The sequence below is a fragment of the Trachemys scripta genome, chromosome 9, assembly GCF_013100865.1.
Source record: "Trachemys scripta elegans isolate TJP31775 chromosome 9, CAS_Tse_1.0, whole genome shotgun sequence".
Taxonomy (NCBI): Eukaryota; Metazoa; Chordata; order Testudines; family Emydidae; genus Trachemys; species Trachemys scripta.
The window spans coordinates 69,747,186-69,766,224 of NC_048306.1; the positions used below are offsets into that span (position 1 = coordinate 69,747,186).

Below are 19,039 nucleotides of genomic sequence, written 5' to 3' on the forward strand. Positions count from 1 at the left end.
GCCGAGGACATCACGGTGGCAATGGGTCATGTTGATGCTGTGAAACGGCGATTCTGGGCACGGGAAACAAGCACTGAGTGGTGGGACCGCATAGTGCTGCAGGTCTGGGATGAATCACAGTGGCTGCGAAACTTCCGCATGCGGAAGGGAACTTTCCTTGAACTTTGTGAGTTGCTGTCCCCTACCCTGAAGCGCAATGACACCCGGATGCGAGCAGCCCTGACTGTCCAGAAGCGAGTGGCCATAGCCCTCTGGAAGCTTGCAACGCCTGACAGCTACCGGTCAGTCGCGAGCCAGTTTGGGGTGGGCAAATCTACCGTGGGGGTTGTTGTGATGCAAGTAGCCAAGGCAATCGTTGATGTACTGCTGCCAAAGGTAGTGACCCTGGGAAACTTGGAGGCGATCATAGATGGCTTCGCAGCGATGGGATTCCCAAACTGCGGTGGGGCCATAGATGGAACTCACATCCCTATCCTGGCACCGGACCACCAGGCCAGCCAGTACATTAACAGAAAGGGCTACTTTTCCATGGTGCTGCAAGCACTGGTGGACCACAGGGGACGTTTTACCAACATCAATGTCGGATGGCCGGGCAAGGTTCATGACGCTCGTGTTTTCAGGAACTCTGGTCTGTTTAGACGGCTGCAGCAAGGTATTTACTTCCCGGACCACAAAATAACTGTTGGGGATGTGGAGATGCCTATAGTGATCCTCGGGGACCCAGCCTACCCGCTAATGCCCTGGCTCATGAAGCCCTATACAGGTGCCCTGGACACTGAAAAAGAACTCTTCAACTACCGGCTGAGCAAGTGCAGAATGGTGGTGGAGTGTGCTTTTGGACGTCTCAAGGGGAGATGGAGAAGCTTGCTGACTCGCTGTGATCTCAGCGAAACCAATATCCCCATTGTTATAGCAGCTTGCTGTGTGCTCCACAATCTCTGTGAGAGCAAGGGGGAGACCTTTATGGCGGGGTGGGAGGTTGAGGAAATTAGCCTGGCTGCTGATTACTCACAGCCAGACAGCCGGGCGATTAGAAGAGACCAGCGGGAAGCGCTGTGCATCTGGGAGGCTTTGAAAGCAAAGTTCCTGAGTGAGCAGGGTAACCTGTGACTTTCTAATTTTGTGTACAGAGAAGCCTTCACCCCACTTCCAACACACGTTTCAAAATAAAAATAGTTCTACTTTGTTAAAGCACACCGTTTTCTTTAATACTGTTTTCGCGGGAATTTTTTAAAACTGGGACGCAGACTGTGGTGCGGAGCGGGTGTAGTGTAGTCGCGCGAATGCAGCTTCTAAACTCAAGGACTGACAGGCTCCGCTGCGGTGGGATGGTTCTTTCAACGGAGCCTGTCACCCCTCCTGATACGGACTGTGTGTATGGGGGGTCTATGTGAGTTTGTGGCAGGGGGGGGGACCCTGCTGTGTGGCTCTGTGATCCTGCCTAAGGACCGCCGCTTAAGATCTCTAACTGCCCTCCCCTGACACAAAGTCACAGAGCAACCCACCCCCCACCACATAACATGAAAAGAACCTCCCAGACTAACCAGGGTAAGTAGTCACTGCATCACTGCACTATGTATGTGCCCTGCTGCTGTGCCTGCCCCCGACTATGTACCCTGCCAAAGGTGACTGTCCTGTCCAATTACCAACCCCCTTTCCTCCCCCCCCTCCAAAAGAACATGATGGAAACAGTAGTTAACAGAAACATATTTTTTATTATCAACTACACATGGGACTGGGAAGTGAAACTTGGACGGGGGCTTGTGTCAGGCGGGAAGGAAAGAACTTGTCAAACTTTGGGGAATGAGAGCCTTCTGCTGCTCGAGCTCTCTGCAGGGGTGGAGTGAGAGTTAGCAGGGACTCTGCCGCCTCTCCTTCTGTGCACTTTGGGTGAAGGGAGTATGGGACTTGGTGGCGGGGGAGGGCGGTTAGAGATGGACTGCAGCGGGGCTCTGTCCTCCTGCCTCCGTTCCTGCAGAACATCCACAAGGCGCCGGAGCGTGTCCGTTTGCTCCCTCAGTAGTCCAAGCAGGGTTTGAGTCGCCTGCTGGTCTTCCTGACGCCACCTCTCCTCCCGATCCATGTTGGCTTGGTGCATTTGGGACAAGTTCTCCCGCCACTGGGTCTGCTGTGCTGCCTGGGCTCGGGAGCAGGCTATAAGCTCTGAGAACATGTCCTCCCGTGTCCTCTTCTTCTTATGCCTAATCCTCCCTAGCCTCTGGGAGTGTGATGACAGGCTAGGTTGTGAGACAGTCGCAGATGGGGCTGTGGGAATGGGAAAAAGGGAGTGAATTCCTCAGAAAGATAAATGTAGTTGTGAACAAAAAACATAGTCTTTCTCTGTGAACAGGACCATGCACAGCACCTATCACATGCGCACTCAGCACAAGGTCGAATTCTCGGCCTTCGCATTCAGTGTCTGGGGTTTTGCAGAGCACTTTTGAGAACCCTGTCAGGACAACGGAATTGCTCTTGCACGCAGACATGGTAAGCCGTAGATTCGTGGCAGCTTAAAACTTTAATATTAGCAATGGCCTCATTTCACATTGAAATCAATGTCGGTCCCTGCTGCCAGCAATCCGGCAAGCAGGAAGTCTGCTCCTGTCCCACACCCTCGCGGCTGTCCCCGGGAACGATCCCTTTCGGCTGACCCTCTCCCGCCTCCACCGCGTGGCTGCAAACCAGCGGTTACAGTTCTGTAAAGGAACGGTAAAGCAGTCCCAACACTAACATTCCCCTACCTCATTCAAAGCAGGTCATCATGAGCGACATCACCCTCATGAGGATCTCTGAGAGCGACAGACAGAGAATGCTCCGGGAAAGCCTTCAAAGACCAGGGCCGTATGCCGCCATGCTGTGCCAAGCAATGATTCCGGAGTACTTGCTAGTCTCGTGGCGCGGCAACGTGTCCTACTACGGAGGACCCAATAAGGCCGCTCTCCCCAAGAACCTAATGCAGCGGATTTCAAATTACCTGCAGGAGAACTTCCTTGAGATGTCCCAGGAGGATTTCTGCTCCATCCCCGGACATATAGACCGCATCTTACTGTAGCTGCAGTAGCAGGGACTAAACAGTAGAGCGGCTTGGGCAGGACAATCATGCAAAACCGGACATTGCTAGATTTTTTTCAAATAGTTGCACTGCCCATGACTGAACCGTTAAGTTAATCAAACTAATCATGAGAAACCCATTTTTTAAATTGTTAATAATCATGTTCTGTTACAAATAAATGTTTAGATGTTTACAACACTTACTGGATGATCCTTCACCAGATTCTGTGTCCGGGGTAACGGCTGGGGAGGGTTGGTAGGGGATCTCTGTAAGGGTGATGAAGAGATCCTGGCTGTCGGGGAAATCAGCGTTGTGAGCGCTGTCGACTGCCTCGTCCTCCTCATCTCCTTCCTCATCTTCCCCGTCCGCTAACATGTCCGAGGATCCGGCCGTGGACACTATCCCATCCTCAGAGTCCACAGTCAGTGGTGGGGTAGTGGTGGCGGCCGCACCGAGGATGGAATGCAGTGCCTCGTAGAAACGGGATGTCTGGGGATGGGATCCGGAGCGTCCGTTTGCCTCTTTGGTCTTCTGGTAGCCTTGCCTCAGCTCCTTGATTTTCACGCGGCACTGCGTTACATCCCGGCTGTATCCTCTCTCTGCCATGTCTTTAGAGATCTTCTCATAGATCTTTGCATTCCGTCTTTTGGATCGCAGCTCGGAAAGCACGGACTCATCGCCCCACACAGCGATGAGATCCAAGACTTCCCGATCAGTCCATGCTGGGGCCCTCTTTCTATTCTGAGATTGCACTGCCATCAGTGCTGGAGAGCTCTGCATCGTTGCCAGTGCTGCTGAGCTCGCCACGATGTCCAGACAGGAAATGAGATTCAAACTGGCCAGACAGGAAAAGGAATTCAAATTTTCCCGGGGCTTTTCCTGTGTGGCAGTTCAGAACATCCGAGCTCTTACTGAGCGTCAACAGAGTGGTGCACTGTGGGATAGCTCCTGGAGCTATTAGCGTCGATTTCCATCCACACCTAGCCTAATTCGACATGGCCATGTCGAATTTAGCGCTACTCCCCTCGTCGGGGAGGAGTACAGAAGTCGAATTAAAGAGACCTCTATGTCGAACTAAATACCTTCGCGGTGTGGACGGGTGCAGGGTTAATTCGATGTAACGGCGCTAACTTCGACATAAACGCCTAGTGTAGACCAGGCCTAAGTTTCATGTAAACTACTAGCCTGGGTAGCCTCCTTCCCTTATAGCTTCCCCACACTTCAGCAAGGCAATGCTGCTGTTGCATCCTAGTTACAATTACAATGTTCTACACACACACACACACACCTATCTATCTATCTATAATCATAAACATAACCTGTATACATATCTCTTAACGGCCATCACGTTCAGAACATTACCAGGTTTCATGAAAGGCCTTACTTGACACATTTAGAGACAATAACACTGTATACAAACCAGTTGATTCCGTTGTTTATTCTTTGGAGTTTAGACCCCCTCGTCTCCCCTTGGGCAGTCTGGACCCTGATTATCACAATACGAGAGAAACGAGGTGGGTGAGGTAATATCTTATTGGACCAACTTCTGTTGGTGGAAGGCATGAGCTTTCAAGCTACACCAAGGTGGCTACTTGTGCATTCCTAGAATACTGGACTTTTCAGCAGTTCTGGGAAAGGCATGAGCCTACCCCTGCCTGCGTGACCCCATCCCCGCCAGCGTGATCTCACATGCCCTGTCCACCAGCAGGGACAGAGCAGCATGCTCTTCAAAATGGGAACCCTGTCAGGTACTGGACAAAACCATATCCAGTTTTGTACCAGTACGAGACGGGACAAATCAGCCAAAAAGCTGACCCCCCCAGTATAAAACCGGATAAGTGGCTTCCTTAAGCTACATACACAGAGCTCTTCTTTAGGTTTGGGTTTCTTCATGTGTTACCTCTGTTCCCCTAAAAACCAACCCAGGGTCACACTTTTATTAGTTTTATTATGATGTTGCTGTTGGGTCAAATAGAAAAGAGATGGAGCGTATTCATACACGCACACATTCACTGCATTCATACCCTCATGCGCCCACACACTTAAACAGGCGGAGAGTTACCGGAGACAGCATGGGGACGGAGAAGCCGAAGCGGGGGAGATCTGGTGTGTGCCCGCGGTCACGAATCCAGGCTGCTGAGCAGGTCAAGGAGCAGCAGCTGCTTGTGTGGATGGCTGCTTCCTTTTTCTGGAACGGGGCGGCTCCTGTCACGTACATTGAGTTTTCCTTCTGTGTCCATCACCGAGAAGCATTCCCAGACCAGTTCCTTTCATGCATACCATGTTCTTCTTCTCTTTACAGCACTTCGTGATTGCCTTCTCAGGGCAGATTATATCAGACACACCTGTCTCTGGACTCCTTTCTCCTTGCAGCTCCTCTCCGCCCAGTCCCACATACAGTCCCTTGTTCACACTCCCTCGTTCACACTCTCTCTGAGGGATGGGATATTACAAAGCTTGGAAGTTCATACAAGTGGTAACTTGAAAAGGTTACAGAGCTTGCAAAGGTTACAAAACTTAAAAGGCTATGCTACCAATAACTGAAGTTACAAAGTCTGCAAAAAAGGTTGCAGAACTTAATGATACAAGTTACAGATCTTACAATTGCATTTGAGCGGAGGCTTTACATAACATCATGTTGTGAAGTTTCCATTTTAAGTAGCAAAATTCAATATCTTCCAAAGTTATTTGTGGTGGTGTTGGAGCTGTTTTGGTCTCAGGATATGAGAGAACAAGGTGGGTGAGGTAACATCTTTTATTGGAACAACTTCTGTTGGTGGAAGGTACAAGCTTTTGAGCTACACAGAACTCTTCAAGTACCCACTAATAACACTATCCTGACAAGAACATAAATATAATAAAGATTTAATAATGTCATGCAACAGGGTTCCCACTCACTGTTAGTGCACCTTCCCATGTCTAGATCTGGGAAAGTAACTCTCGTGGCATCAGGTGCCCCCTTCTGTTCTCTGCTCACTCTGCAATAGTCTCTTGTCTTGTAACTTGGCCCTCCAGCCAAGTCCCCAGTTAGTCCAGCCCTTCTGGGTTTAGGAAGTACAACAGGACCAGTATCCAAATGCCTCTTCTGGGTGGTGTTTAGCTCCAGTTTGGGGCTCATGCCTCTATACCAGTGACTGGCAGGTGAATCTGGGCCCACCTGCTGCACCAGGTTCCGGCTCAGGGATCCTATAACTAGCAGTCCAGGTCTGCTCAGTCCCAATCCCCATTGCTGTTTCCCTGAGCTCCTTCTTGTCCCTTGACTGTTTATGGGTTTACCATGGAGCCTGCACTACTCCCTGTGGCTACTTACCTTCTCCTAGCTTCTTGCTAGACTCCTTACTCCAGGGCAGGATCACCGGACTTACTCTCTCCCTGGACTTCCTTCTCGTCTCTGACAACCTCCCTTATCCCAGGAAGTGACGGCAGCTTCCTTCCCCTACAATTCCCCCTTCTGCTTTCAGCCTACTGGCTTTATAGTACTGTTGCAGCCCTTCCACCGCTGGGCTTCACTCTTATTTAACCCTGGCCCTCCCTCTCAGGGGTGATGCCAGGTATTCTAATTTGTGTCTCAGACCCTCATTAACCCTCTCAGGGCTGGCTTGGGGTGCAAATCAGATCTCATACTAACAAAATCACCTCCAGAGGCCCCCTGTCTCCAGTCCCCAGCTTGTCCAGCTCCCTGCAGCCCAAGGAAGAAAGATGGGCCTTGCAGCATGCACTGGAGTTTAACTCCTCACAGTTTGCACAACAGAGACCTACTTTAGATAAAAATAAACAAAGAGTTTATTTATTAGAAAAGTCATAGATTCCATGCTAGAGTACTAAGTGTATAGCAGTAGGAATGTACTACCGACCACCCGACCAGGATGGTGATAGTGATTTGTGAAATGCTCAAGGGATTAGAGAGGCTACTATAAAAAATAGAAAATCCAATAATAATGGGGATTTCCACTATCCCCATATTGACTGGGTACATGTCACCTCAGGACAGGATGAAAAGTTAAAATTTCTAGATACCATTAATGACTGCTTCGTGGAGCAGCTAGTCCTGGAATCCACAAGGAAAGAGGCATATTCTGATTTAGTCCTAAGTGGAGCACAGGATCTGTTCCAACTAAGAGGTGAATATAGCTGAACCGCTCAGTAATAGTGACCATATTGTAATTACATTTAACATCCTTGTGGGGGGTGGGGGGATACCAAAGAAACCCACCACAGTAACAATTCACTATAGAAAGGGGATCTACATAAAAATGAGGAGGCTACTTAAATGGAAATTAAAAAAGAATAGTCACGAGTGAAATGCCTGCAAGCTGCATGGAAACTATTTTAAAACACCATAACAGAGGCTCAAATTGTATGGATACCCCAAGTGAAAACAAGACAAAACAGTAGAAGGACCAAAAACACCCCACCAGGGCTACACAGAGTAAAAGAGGTAATTAGAGGCAAAAAGACATCTTTTAAAAATTTGAAGTCAAATCCCACTGAGGAAAATGGAAAGGAACAAACTCCTGCAAGTCAAATGTAAAAGTATAATTAGGTAGGCTAACCAAAAACAATTGAAAAGCAATTGGCAAAAGACACAAAAATGAACAACAAAAGGTTGTTTGATGGGTTTTTTGAGTACATCAGAAGCAGGAAACCTGCCAAACAGTCAGTGGTGTCACTAAATGATTAAGGTGCTAAAGGAGCACTCAAGGAAGATACGGCCATTGAGAAGAAGCTAAATGAATTCTTTACATTGGTCTTCATTGCAGAGGATGTGAGGAAGATTATGTCTGAGCCATTATTTTTAGGTGAAAAATGTGAAGGAACTATCTCAGACTGAGGTGTTAGTAGAGGTGGTTTTGGAACAAATTGATAAATTAAACAGTAATAAGTCACCAGGACCAGATGATATTCACACAAGAGTTCTGAAAGAACTCAAATATGAAACTGCAGAACGACTAAAAGTGGTATATGTAACCTATTGCTTAAATCAGCCTCTGTACCACATGACTGGTGAATAGCTAATGTAATGCTGATTTTTTTTTAAAAGGCTCCAGAGGCGATCCCTGCAATTACAGGCTGTTAAGACTAACTTCAGTACATTAACTCCTTGCTTAACACTGTAGTTATGTTTCTGAAAAATGGTACTTTAAGCAAAATGATGTTAAGCGAATCCAATTTTCCCATAAGAATTAATGTAAATAGGGGGAGTGATGTTCCAGGGAAATTTTTTTCGCCACACATATACACAGTATACATTTTAAACAAACAATTTAATACTGTGCACAGCAATGATGATTGTGAAGCTTGGTTGAGGTGGTGGAATCAGAGGGTGGATGAGGGTGGGATATTTCCCAGGGAACATCTTACTGCTAAATGATGAACTAGCACTCGGCTGAGCTCTCAAGGGTTAACACATTGTTGTTAATGGAGCCTCATGCTCTACAAGGCAGCATGAATGGAGGGAGGGAACACAGTTAAGTGGAGTTTCAGAGTGGTAGCCATGTTAGTCTGTATCAGCAAAAACGAGGAGTCCTTGTGGCACCTTAGAGACTAACAAATTTATTTGGGCATAAGCTTTCACGGGCTAGAATCCACTTCATCAGGTGTATGAAGTGAAAAATACAGGAGCAGGTATAAATACATGAAAGGATGGGGGTTGCTTTATCAAGTGTGAGGTCAATCTAATGAGATAAATCAATTAACAGCAGGATACCAAGGGAGGAAAAATAACTTTTGAAGTGGTAAGGGAGTCGCCCATTACAGACAGTTGACAAGAAGGTGTGAGTAACAGTAGGGAGAAATTAGTATTGGGGAAATTAAGTTTAGGTTTTGTAATGACCCAACCACTCCGAGTCTTTATTCAGGCCTAATCTGATGGTATCCAGTTTGCAAATTAATTCCAGTTCTGCAGCTTCACATTGGAGTCTGGTTTTTGAAGTTTTGTTGTTGAAGAATTGCCACTTTTAGGTCTGTTATTGAGTGACCAGAGAGATTGAAGTGTTCTCCTACTGGTTTTTGAATGTTATGATTCCTGATGTCAGCTTTGTGTCCATTTATTCTTTTGTGTAGAGACTGTCTGGTTTGGCCAATGTACATGGCAGAGGGGCATTGCTTGCACATGATGGCATATATCACATTGGTAGATGTGCAGGTGAACGAGCCCCGGATGGTGTGGCTGATGTAGTTAGGTCTGTGATGGTATCCCTTGAATAGATATGTGGAGAGAGTTGGCATCGGGATTTGTAGCAGGGTTTGGTTCCTGGGTTGGTGTTTTTGTTGTGTAGTGTGTAGTTGCTGGTGAGTATTTGTTTCAGGTTGGGGGGCTGTCTGTAGTCAAGGACTGGCCTGTCTCCCAAGGTCCGTGAGAGTGAGGGATCGTCCTTCAGGATAGGTTGTAGATCCTTGATGATGTGCTGGAGACGTTTTAGTTGGGGGCTGTAGGTGACGGCTAGTGGTGTTCTGTTACTTTCTTTGTTGGGCCAGTCTTGTAGTAGTAGGTGACTTCTCGGTACACTTCTGGCTTTGTCAATCTGTTTCTTCACTTCATCAGGTGGGTATTGCAGTTTTAAGAACGCTTGATAGAGATTCTGTAGGTGTTTGCCTCTGTCTGAAGGATCGGAGCAAATGCGGTTGTATCTAGGAAAAAGTTCCTAACTGTCAGGGTGGTTAAACACTGGAATAAATTGCCTAGGGAGGTTGTGGAATCTCCATCTCTGGAGATATTTAAGAGTAGGTTAGATAAAAGTCTATCAGGGATGGTCTAGACAGTATTTGGTCCTGCCATGCGGGCAGGGGACTGGACTCGATGACCTCTCAAGGTCCTTTCCAGTCCTAGAATCTATGAATCTTAGAGTTGGCTGTAGACAATGGATCGTGTGATGTTGTCTGGATGAAAACTGGAGGCACGTAGGTAAGTATAGCAGGCAGTAGGTTTCCGGTATAGGATGGTGTTTATGTGACCATTGCTTATTAGCCCCGTAGTGTCTAGGAAGTGGACCTCTTGTGTGGACTAGTCGAGGCTGAGGTTGATGGTAGGATGGAAATCGTTGAAATCTTGGTGGAATTCCTCAAGGGCCTCCTTCCCATGGGTCCAGGTGATGAAGATGTCATCAGTGTAGCGCAAATAGAGTAGGGGCATAAGGGGATGAGAGCTGAGGAAGCGTTGTTCCAAGTCAGCCATAAAAATGTTGGCATACTGAGGGGCCATGCGAGTACCCATTGCAGTCCCGCTGACTTGAAGGTATAAATTGTTCCCAAATCTGAAGTAGTTGTGGGTGAGGACAAAGTCACAAAGTTCAGCCACCAGGTTTGCTGTGATGGTATCGGGGATGCTATTCCTGATGGCTCATAGTCCATCTTTGTGTAGAATGTTGGTGTAGAAGGCTTCTACATCCATAGGCTAGCATGGTATTTTCTGGAAGATCAAGGGATTGTAGTTTACTCAGGAAATCAGTGGTGTCTCGAAGATAGCTGGGAGTGCTGGTAGCATAGGGCCCAAGGAGAGAGTCTACATAGCCAGACAATCCTGCTGCCAGGGTGCCAATGCCTGAGATGATGGGGCATCCAAGATTCCCAGGTTTATGGATTTTGGGTAGCAGGGAGAATACCCCGGATCGGGGCTCTACTGTACAAGGCAGATTGGTGGAAGCTATAATAAAGAGTGGAATTATCAGATGAACATAGTATGCTGGGGAAGAGTGAACATGGCTTTTGCAAAGGGAAATCATGTCTCTCCAATCTATTAGAATTCTTTGAAGGGGTCAGCTAATATGTAGATTACTACTAGGATTGTCAGAATGTGTACTTAGTACCACTTCCTAAGTGAAGTAAGCAGTCATGGAATAGGAGGGAAGGTCTTATGGATCCGTAACTGGTTAAAAGATAGGGGGGGAAAGGGTAGGAATAAATGGTCAGGTTTCACAATGGAGAGTGGAGAGAAACCCCCCAAGGATCTGTACTGGAAACTGCTGTACCAGTGATGGAAAAAGAGGTAAGCAGTGAGGTGGTGACATTTGTACAGTATGTGATACAAAATTACTCAAGATACTTATGTCCAAAGCTGACTGCAAAAAGTTTACAAAGCAATCTCACAAAACTTAGTGACTGGACAACAAAATGGCCAACGAAATTCAATGTTGATAAATGCAAAGTAATGCACATTGGAAAAAAAAATCCTAACTACATCTCTATCCCAATATAACGCGACCCGATATAACACTAATTTGGATATAATGCGGTAAAGTAGTGCTCCAGGGGGGCGGGGCTGCGCACTCCGGCGGATCAAAGCAAGTTCGCTATAACACGGTTTTACCTATAATGCAGTAAGATTTTTTGGCTCCCGAGGACAACATTATATCGGGGTAGAGGTGTATACATACAAAATTATGGGGTCTAAATTAGCTGTTGCCACTCAAAAGAGATATCTGGGAGTTATTGTGGTAGTTAGCTGAAAACCTCAGCTCACTGTACCACCGCAGTCAAAAAATAACAATGCTAGGAACCATTAGGAAATGGATAGATAATAAGACAGAAAATATCATAATGGCCACTATATAAATCCATGGTACTCCCACACCTGGAATACTGTGCACAGTTCTGGTTGCCAAAGGACATTATGGTCAAAAAGATATATTACAACTAGAAAAGCTACAGAGAAGAGCAACAAAAATGAACAGGCGTATGGAACAGTTTCTATATAAGGAGAGATTAAAAAGACTGAGATGGTTCATCTTAGAAAAGAGATGACTAAGGGGGGGATCAGACAGAGGTCTATAAAATCATGAATGATGAGAAAATGAATAAGAAGTTTACTTATCCCTTCACATAACACAAGGTCCAGAGGTCACCACTGAAATTAACAGACAGTAGGTTTAAAACAAACAAAATAAAGTATTTCTTCACACAACACACAATCAACCTGTGGAATTTGTTTCCAGGGAATGTTGTGAAGGTCAAAAGTATAACTGGGTTCAAAAAAAATTAAATAAGTTCATGGAGGTTAGGTTCATCAATTGCTATTAGCCAGGATGGTCAGGGATGCAATCCTATGCCCTGGATGTCCTTAAATCTTTGAGTGCTAGAAGTTGGGACTGGACAACGGGATGGATCACTCAATTGCCCTGTTCTGTTCATTCCCTCTGAAGCATCTGGCAATGACCACTGTCAGAAGACAAGATACTGGGCTAGATGGACCATTGATCTGACCCAGTATGGCTGTGCTTAGGAGACTGTGGCTCCAGCAAAGACTCAGACTAGCCCAACCTAATCACAAATGAGTGCAGCGTTGTAAGCAAATCCTGGGTAGAGTTCAGACTGCTTCTACGCACTGTGGTGATTGGCATATTGAAATGACATAGATAGGCCCAAGCCTGGCAAACATTTCAGAGCATGAATAACTTTACAGACCTGAGTAGGGGGCTTGGGCCAGCCCTGCCTGTTGTCCCATTTTCACTTTGGGAAATAGGGTCACTATAGGCAGGCAGCACAGATGCAGGCATGGAACGCTATTGAGTAGCTAGAGTCCCAACCCTGCTTCAGGGTTTAAGAATGTGTCTGCGGGGGCCTTCAGCCAGTCAGAGGGGCAGGTTCATCAGGTGAATCAGCAGAGGGCAGTAAGCTGTGCCTGGATTCACCTGTGGGTCCCTGACACAATAGAGGGGATCACTCCTATAACTTGCTTCTTTGGCAAGATATTCAAGCTTAATGAAGAAAGATCAAGTCCTTAAATTTCTCCATATGAGTTAGTATTGTACCCCATCCAGTGACAGATCTTGGTATTGCATTATTAAATCTTTCTCCAGTCTTCCTTGAAATGTGTTGAAATGTGGTAAATCACTTGATGATTACCTGTTCTATTCATTCCCTCTGGGGCACCTGGCATTGGCCACTGTCAAAAGATAGGATACTGGGCTAGATGGGCCTGTAATCTTAGCAAACATTTTTATGTACATTGATACTTTTAATATAAGAATTCCTTCCACTAACAGTGCCAAGAAAGATTGGCATGTCTGGAAATTTTTCTGAGACTCTCTGTGTGTTTGGAGGGCAAAATGTCATGGTAGGCTACTTTGTTATTCACCTATGCTTATGTGCCTTCCTGAATCAGTGCCTGTGTTAATTCCATCCTATTCAAAACAGCACTTAAGTATGTGCTTAAGTCCCATTGAGTTGCCATCTGTTTTAAGTTAAGCCTGTGCTAAAGTGCTGTCATGAATAGGGTGTTTTCCTAAACTCGGGCCATAGGTATGTCTACACAGCCCATCCTATGAGCCTCCGAACCTGGGGCAACAGACTTGGACACACAGGCTTGTGCTACCACACTAAAAATAGTTGTGTAGATGTTGCTGCTCCAGCCCGAGCCCAAATGTCTACACAGCTACTTCCAGTGCTGTAGCATGAGCCCCATGAGCCTGAGTCTGTCGGGCTGGGCTCTGAGACTCACTGCCAGTCGCTGTGTAAACACATCCAAAGAGACAAATGTTTCAGATCAAGAATGTATGAAATAGCTTTACCCAGCCAAAATAAATCCTCCAAGCCCCCTTTAAACATATCACATAACTACTTTTAACTCCGTATCTGGTTCTGAAAATATCAGCCAGTGCAAACAACCTGCACTCATGGAAAGTGGTATTGAAAAGGAACTGACTGGGAGTATTTTTACATGCATGTCTAAGTTTCTTTGACTTTCTTTTACCTATGGTCTGGCAGTCTTGTGTTGTATGACAGTGAATGGCCTGTGTTATCCATAGATGACAATGTCAAATAGTTTTAAACTACGTGGCTTAGTTCTCCATTGCCCTGAGGCCACGTAATGCTGCTCTAGCAGAGTAAAGGGGCCTAAAAGTGGGTGGAAATGGCCACCTCTCAAGCTGGTGTAGGACAAGCATAAAGGCTCTAAACTTCTGCTGGAATAGTACTGGTGCTCCTTGGAGTGCTGTGTTCTGCCAGTGGCTTTCTTTATGGTCCACCTCACAACCCCAGCATATTCAACAAAGAAAGAGAGTGTAACTTAACCCTACTGTTCTGCTCATACGGTTTTAGCCTCCTGTGTTTCCTGGCCATGGGTTAGTAGTCTGAACTTGGCCTTAGGCTAATCTGAAAGTTTTCAGTCAAAATTTACATTTAAACTGGCTGTGTAGCTTAATCTATGTGACTTGACATAATAAAAACATAACTTTTTAAAGCAAACTGCTATTTTACTGTACCTAAACAGTTACATTATATTTCACTATCGCTTTGTTTCTTTACATGGTTCGCATATGGGGATGGAGTGGAGTGGAGTGGAATGGTTTGCCGACTCAATTACACAGCAGCAGCTATCAGATCTGCCAGCTGAGACTTTGGAGTTTTTCAGTAGGATCAGAATTCTGGGGCTTGTGGAGGCTAAGCAAATTATAGAGTTGTTTGCAAGAAATGTGTGTCAGCTGCATTGTTAAGACCACATCTTCTGCCAGCTAATCTATGTGCTTTACAATAAGATTAAACACAGGGGTACAGATTCTGATACCCATATTCCCATTAAATAGCTCTTGTAGTCCCAGTGTGAGCAAGGGTAAATCATAATCTTGCACAGAGATGGGCAAATAAAAGCTAAGTGATGCCCCAAATAATTAGTATCTCTGAAATAAATTATCAGAAGGAAAACACAAGGATGGTTCTAAGGGCTTGTTTGTTATGCTTTTTGCAGGGTGAAAAAGGATTTTCTGGTGCTCAAGGTGTACCTGGCCAGACAGGTTTCTGTGGCCCTGAGGGACCTCCAGGGCCACAGGGACCCACGGTAGGTTGCTGACCTCTCTGTGTGTGTGTGTGATTTCAGAGTTTACAATTTCGCTCAAAAATGTTGTAAAAATGTATTTAGTCAGGATCTACAGAGTTGCTGCTTGGCTAATTACTGAAAGTAATTGATGAGAGCACAGGCAAAACACTTCTGCTGCCTGATGACTAGCACTAGAGCCTATGGACCATATTCAGAGGGGAATCCAAATGAGAGCAAATGACACATAGCTACAGAACTACATCTTATTCTGCTTCTCCCCCCCTTGCTTGTAAACACTGGTTCTCCGCTTGTAAGGTAACTCCCTTCTCTTCATGTGTCAGTATATTTATGCCTGCATCTGTAATTTTCACTCCATGCATCTGAAGAAGTGGGTTTTTTTATCCATGAAAGCTTATGCCCAAATAAATCTGTTAGGGCTTGGCTACACTTGCTCTAGTGCATTAAATCAGCCCCAGGGGCCCTAACTCCTGAGGTGTCCACATTGGCAAGGCACTTAGAGCACCTGGACTCCGCAGCTGGAGCGCTCCTGGTAATCCACCTCCACGAGAAGCATAAAGCTTGCTGCGCCCCAGCTGAAACGCCCTGGTGTCAGCATGGACGACGTGTTGCATTACTGCGCTGTGATTGGCCTCTGGAAACATCCCATAATCCCCTGAAGTCAAGTGGCCACTCTTGCCATTGTTTTGAACTCGGCTGCAGGCATGCGGATATCCCCTTTCAAAGCTCCGTTTCCGACTGCTGGCATGCTTATCTGCTCCAGGACAAAGCAAACCATTACTCTGGAATGCTGTGAGTGTGTGTGTGAGAGAGAGAAAGAGGCAGGGGGAAGGGGGATTTGCTGCTGTCTGAACTTACAAGACAGCATGCTGACACACTCTCTGCCCCCCAAAACACACTGTCTCTCCTCCCACATACACACAACACACTCCCTGTCATACTCCACCCCCCCCATTTGAAAACCACGTTGTAGCCACTTGCACAGTGGGATAGCTACCACAATGCACTGCTCTTTGTGGTGTTGCAAGAGCTGCTAATGTGACCAAGCCAGTGCCCTTGCAGCTGACAGTGTAAAAACACAGCAGCATTTTCCCTGCTGCAGTCTCCGAGGGCTGGTTTAACTCCCAGCGCTCTACATCTGCAAGTGTAGCCAAGCCCTTAGTCTTTAAGGTGCCACCGGACTCCTAGTTGTTTTTGTGGATACAGACTAACACGGCTACCCCCTGATAATTGTTTCATAGACACTCAAAAATTAGATCGGCCCAGCTACATTGCTCCGAGGTGTGAAAAATCCACATGCCAAGCAATGTAGTTAAGCCAGCCTAAGTCCCCATGTAGACAGCACTAGGTCAATGGAAGAATTCTTCCATCAACTTAGTTACCACCTCTCGGGAAGGTAGATTACCTACTCTGACGGGAGAACCTCATCAGCATTAGTAGGGTCTACACTGAAGTGCTACCGCAGCTCAGCTCATAGGTGCCTACTCCGTGGGTGCTCTAGCTTCCCCCCCTTCCCAGCTCCTCCTGACCACCGCGATCAGCTGTTCTGTTGTGTGCAGGAGGCGCTGGGGGGGGGGGAGGGGGAGGAGCAGTGACAGGGCACATGTAGCAAGGTCGAGACTCACTGGTGTGGCGCCTCCTGCTGGTCGTCTCAGGAATTAGCTCTCCAGCTTATGGAGTGCCTGCTTCTGGCTGGTGTCTCGCCTGCCTTAGGCCCCGTGTCCCTCCCGGACCCCGGTGCCCTTTACCTCGGGGTTCTGCCTTGCAGTACCCCCACACTCTGGGTCTCCCCTCCCAGGGGAACCCCCAACCCTTTAAGCCCATCTCGCCTCAGTGGCTACTGTCAGTCATCATCTAGCTCCCTTTCACTGGAGCAGACTGCAGTGTAATGGCCACTCATCATTGGCAAGGGGGATTGGACCAGCGGACCTGGGCTGCACCTCTGCAACTCCAGTACCTGCTTTGGCCTTTAACAAGGCCTGCAGCCTGGGGATTTGCCAGGCTGGAGCTCCCCAGCTCCTCTTGCCTTTCCCCAGCACTGCCTCTGTCCAGTGGCCTGCTCCCAGCAGCTAGGCCCCTCTCTCTCTCTCTCTCTCTCTCGAGAGAGAGAGAGAGAGAGACTCTTTGCTTTCTGGCCCTGCAGCCCTTTTATAGGGCCCAGCCTGGCCCTGATGGGCTGCCTCTCAGCCTTTTCTGATTGGCTCTCAGCCCCAGCCCTTTCCAAGGGCTGGCTTTTAACCCTTGCTGAGGCTGTAGTGGGGTGACCACCCCTCTACAACATGCTTGGGGGAGGGGCTGGAACTGGATGGGAAGAAGCAGGGGTGGAGTGGGAGCGGGAAGAGACAGGGCAGTGTGGGGGCTTGTGGGAAGGGGTCGGGTTGGGGCGGGGCCTGGGGAAGAGCAGGGGGGTTGAGCACCCCCGGGACCTGGAGGAAGCCGGCACCTGTGACTCAGCTGCAGCGTTTTAAGTCTAGACAAGCCCTTTGACTCTCACCCGCTGACTGCACCACTGTATCATTTACATGTCCCCACTGCATACATCACCTCTGAATTTCGCATACTGAGGGTATGTCTACATTGCAAAAAAAAAACCCGCAGCAGCAAGTCTCTGAGCTCAGTCAACTCATGGGATTCACTTGTGGGTCTAAAGATAGCAGTGTAGATGTTCCCACTCAGACTGGAGCCCGGGCTGTGAAACCCTGCAATAGGGGAGGGTCTCAGAGCCTGGACTCCAGTCCAAGTGGGAACGCCTGTACTGCTATTTTTAGACCCATGGTGCAAACCCTGAGACCCCAAGTCAGTTGACCCAGGTGTTGAGACTTGCTGCTGCTGGATTTTGTTTTTGTTTTTCAGTGTAGACATATCCTGGGTGTAATAGAGGGAAATGGCTTGGCTGAAATTTTCCATCAAAGCTGTGTTTTGACAGAAAATTTGGTTTTCTATACTGAACAGGTTTTTTTGCAAGAAGTAACTGCTTTCTATGGAATCTGTAGCTTTTCTGCTCAAAACTTTTGGGTTTTGAGTTCTTGGCAGAAAACTCAACTATCTGTGGAAAATGTCAATCAAAGGGTATTTTTTTTTTTTGTCAAAACTTTCTATGAGGGGATTGATTATTTATTTAATTAATTAATTGATTGATCAGGCTCCTTCTCTCTTGGGTTTCTTTTCATGGACTGGATTCTCCCGTATACCAGCATGGGCTTTTTTATACGCTTCCTCCATCATGTCAGGTGTAAGTAAGTAAAATTCATGCCAAGACGCTAGCAGAGAGGGATGTAGCAAAACAACTAACAGGAATGTGCCATAATGTCTCTGTTGAAGTAGATCATCTCCTGCTGGGACTTACACAATGAGGAGCTGGAAGAAGGTTTAAGTTCAACTTACACAACATTAAGAGGTTTAAAGAGATCTAAAGGAGTCCTGAGTGTAAGGGAATTTACAACAGCATGATGGCTGTCACAGGTCCAGTCAAGCTCCCGCTGCTGGACATTCACCAGACTGCTAAGAGAGGGGTCCAGCCACAAGGTCCTGTGTGTGTTTAAGCCTCCAGATTCTGAACAGAACCCATATACTGTTCCGATCTTGAGGCCTCTGGACACACTCTTGGGGTACAGATCCTTTGTCTAGCACCCCATCCTGAGAGATGCAACCACACAGCCCACTGCTAAGCCCCTCAAATCAGAGCTAACCACTCAGACTCCCTTGTAGTTTAAACATGCCCTTTCCCAAAGATTCAGCCCTCTGGAGTTCTGAACCCACAGTTTAGCACTTCAAGGGATACATGGTAGGTGTTACACATACAATGCACACAAGCTTTGCACAGGATTCCAACACCATTGCACTTAACTGCATGAGAAATACACAGGTCTATACCAAAACAATAAACCCTACATGAGTTTCCCTGCTTCAGTTTCCTCACCACTCCAGCACATTCTTTGGGCTCTGGTCATAGTGATCTGGGGCATCCAGGATCTTTCTGCTGCAGTGCACGGCTTGTGTTCTGAAACATGGAGCCTTCTCTCCCTGGCTAGGCTTCTCTGACCTTGGCTGATCCGTCCCCTTCCTTCCTCCTCCTCAAAGCTTCTTTTGTGGCCCTGTGAGTCTCTATATGCCACCTGAAACAGACAAGCTGGAGGAGGTGGCTTATAGGTCAGAGTGCAGTCATTAAGTACTCTCCATTGTGCTTAGTTTGGTATGTATTTGCTACAGGTCGAGTCAGC

The 19,039-nt window shown here is 47.0% G+C and overlaps 1 protein-coding gene across 3 annotated transcripts in view; it reads left to right on the top strand.

Annotated features, from left to right (window-relative positions):
* Positions 1 to 19,039, top strand: part of LOC117882409 (collagen alpha-3(IV) chain-like) — a 134,151-nt gene that overhangs the window by 34,120 nt on the left and 80,992 nt on the right. For all 3 annotated transcript variants that reach the window (XR_004647004.1, XM_034780567.1, XM_034780568.1), the window contains exon 3: positions 14,733 to 14,822. Coding sequence is in view for 2 of the 3 variants with exons in the window: in XM_034780567.1 (XP_034636458.1) it covers positions 14,733 to 14,822 (90 nt within the window). In the remaining variant the exon portion in view is untranslated. The remainder of the gene's footprint in view (positions 1 to 14,732; positions 14,823 to 19,039) is intronic.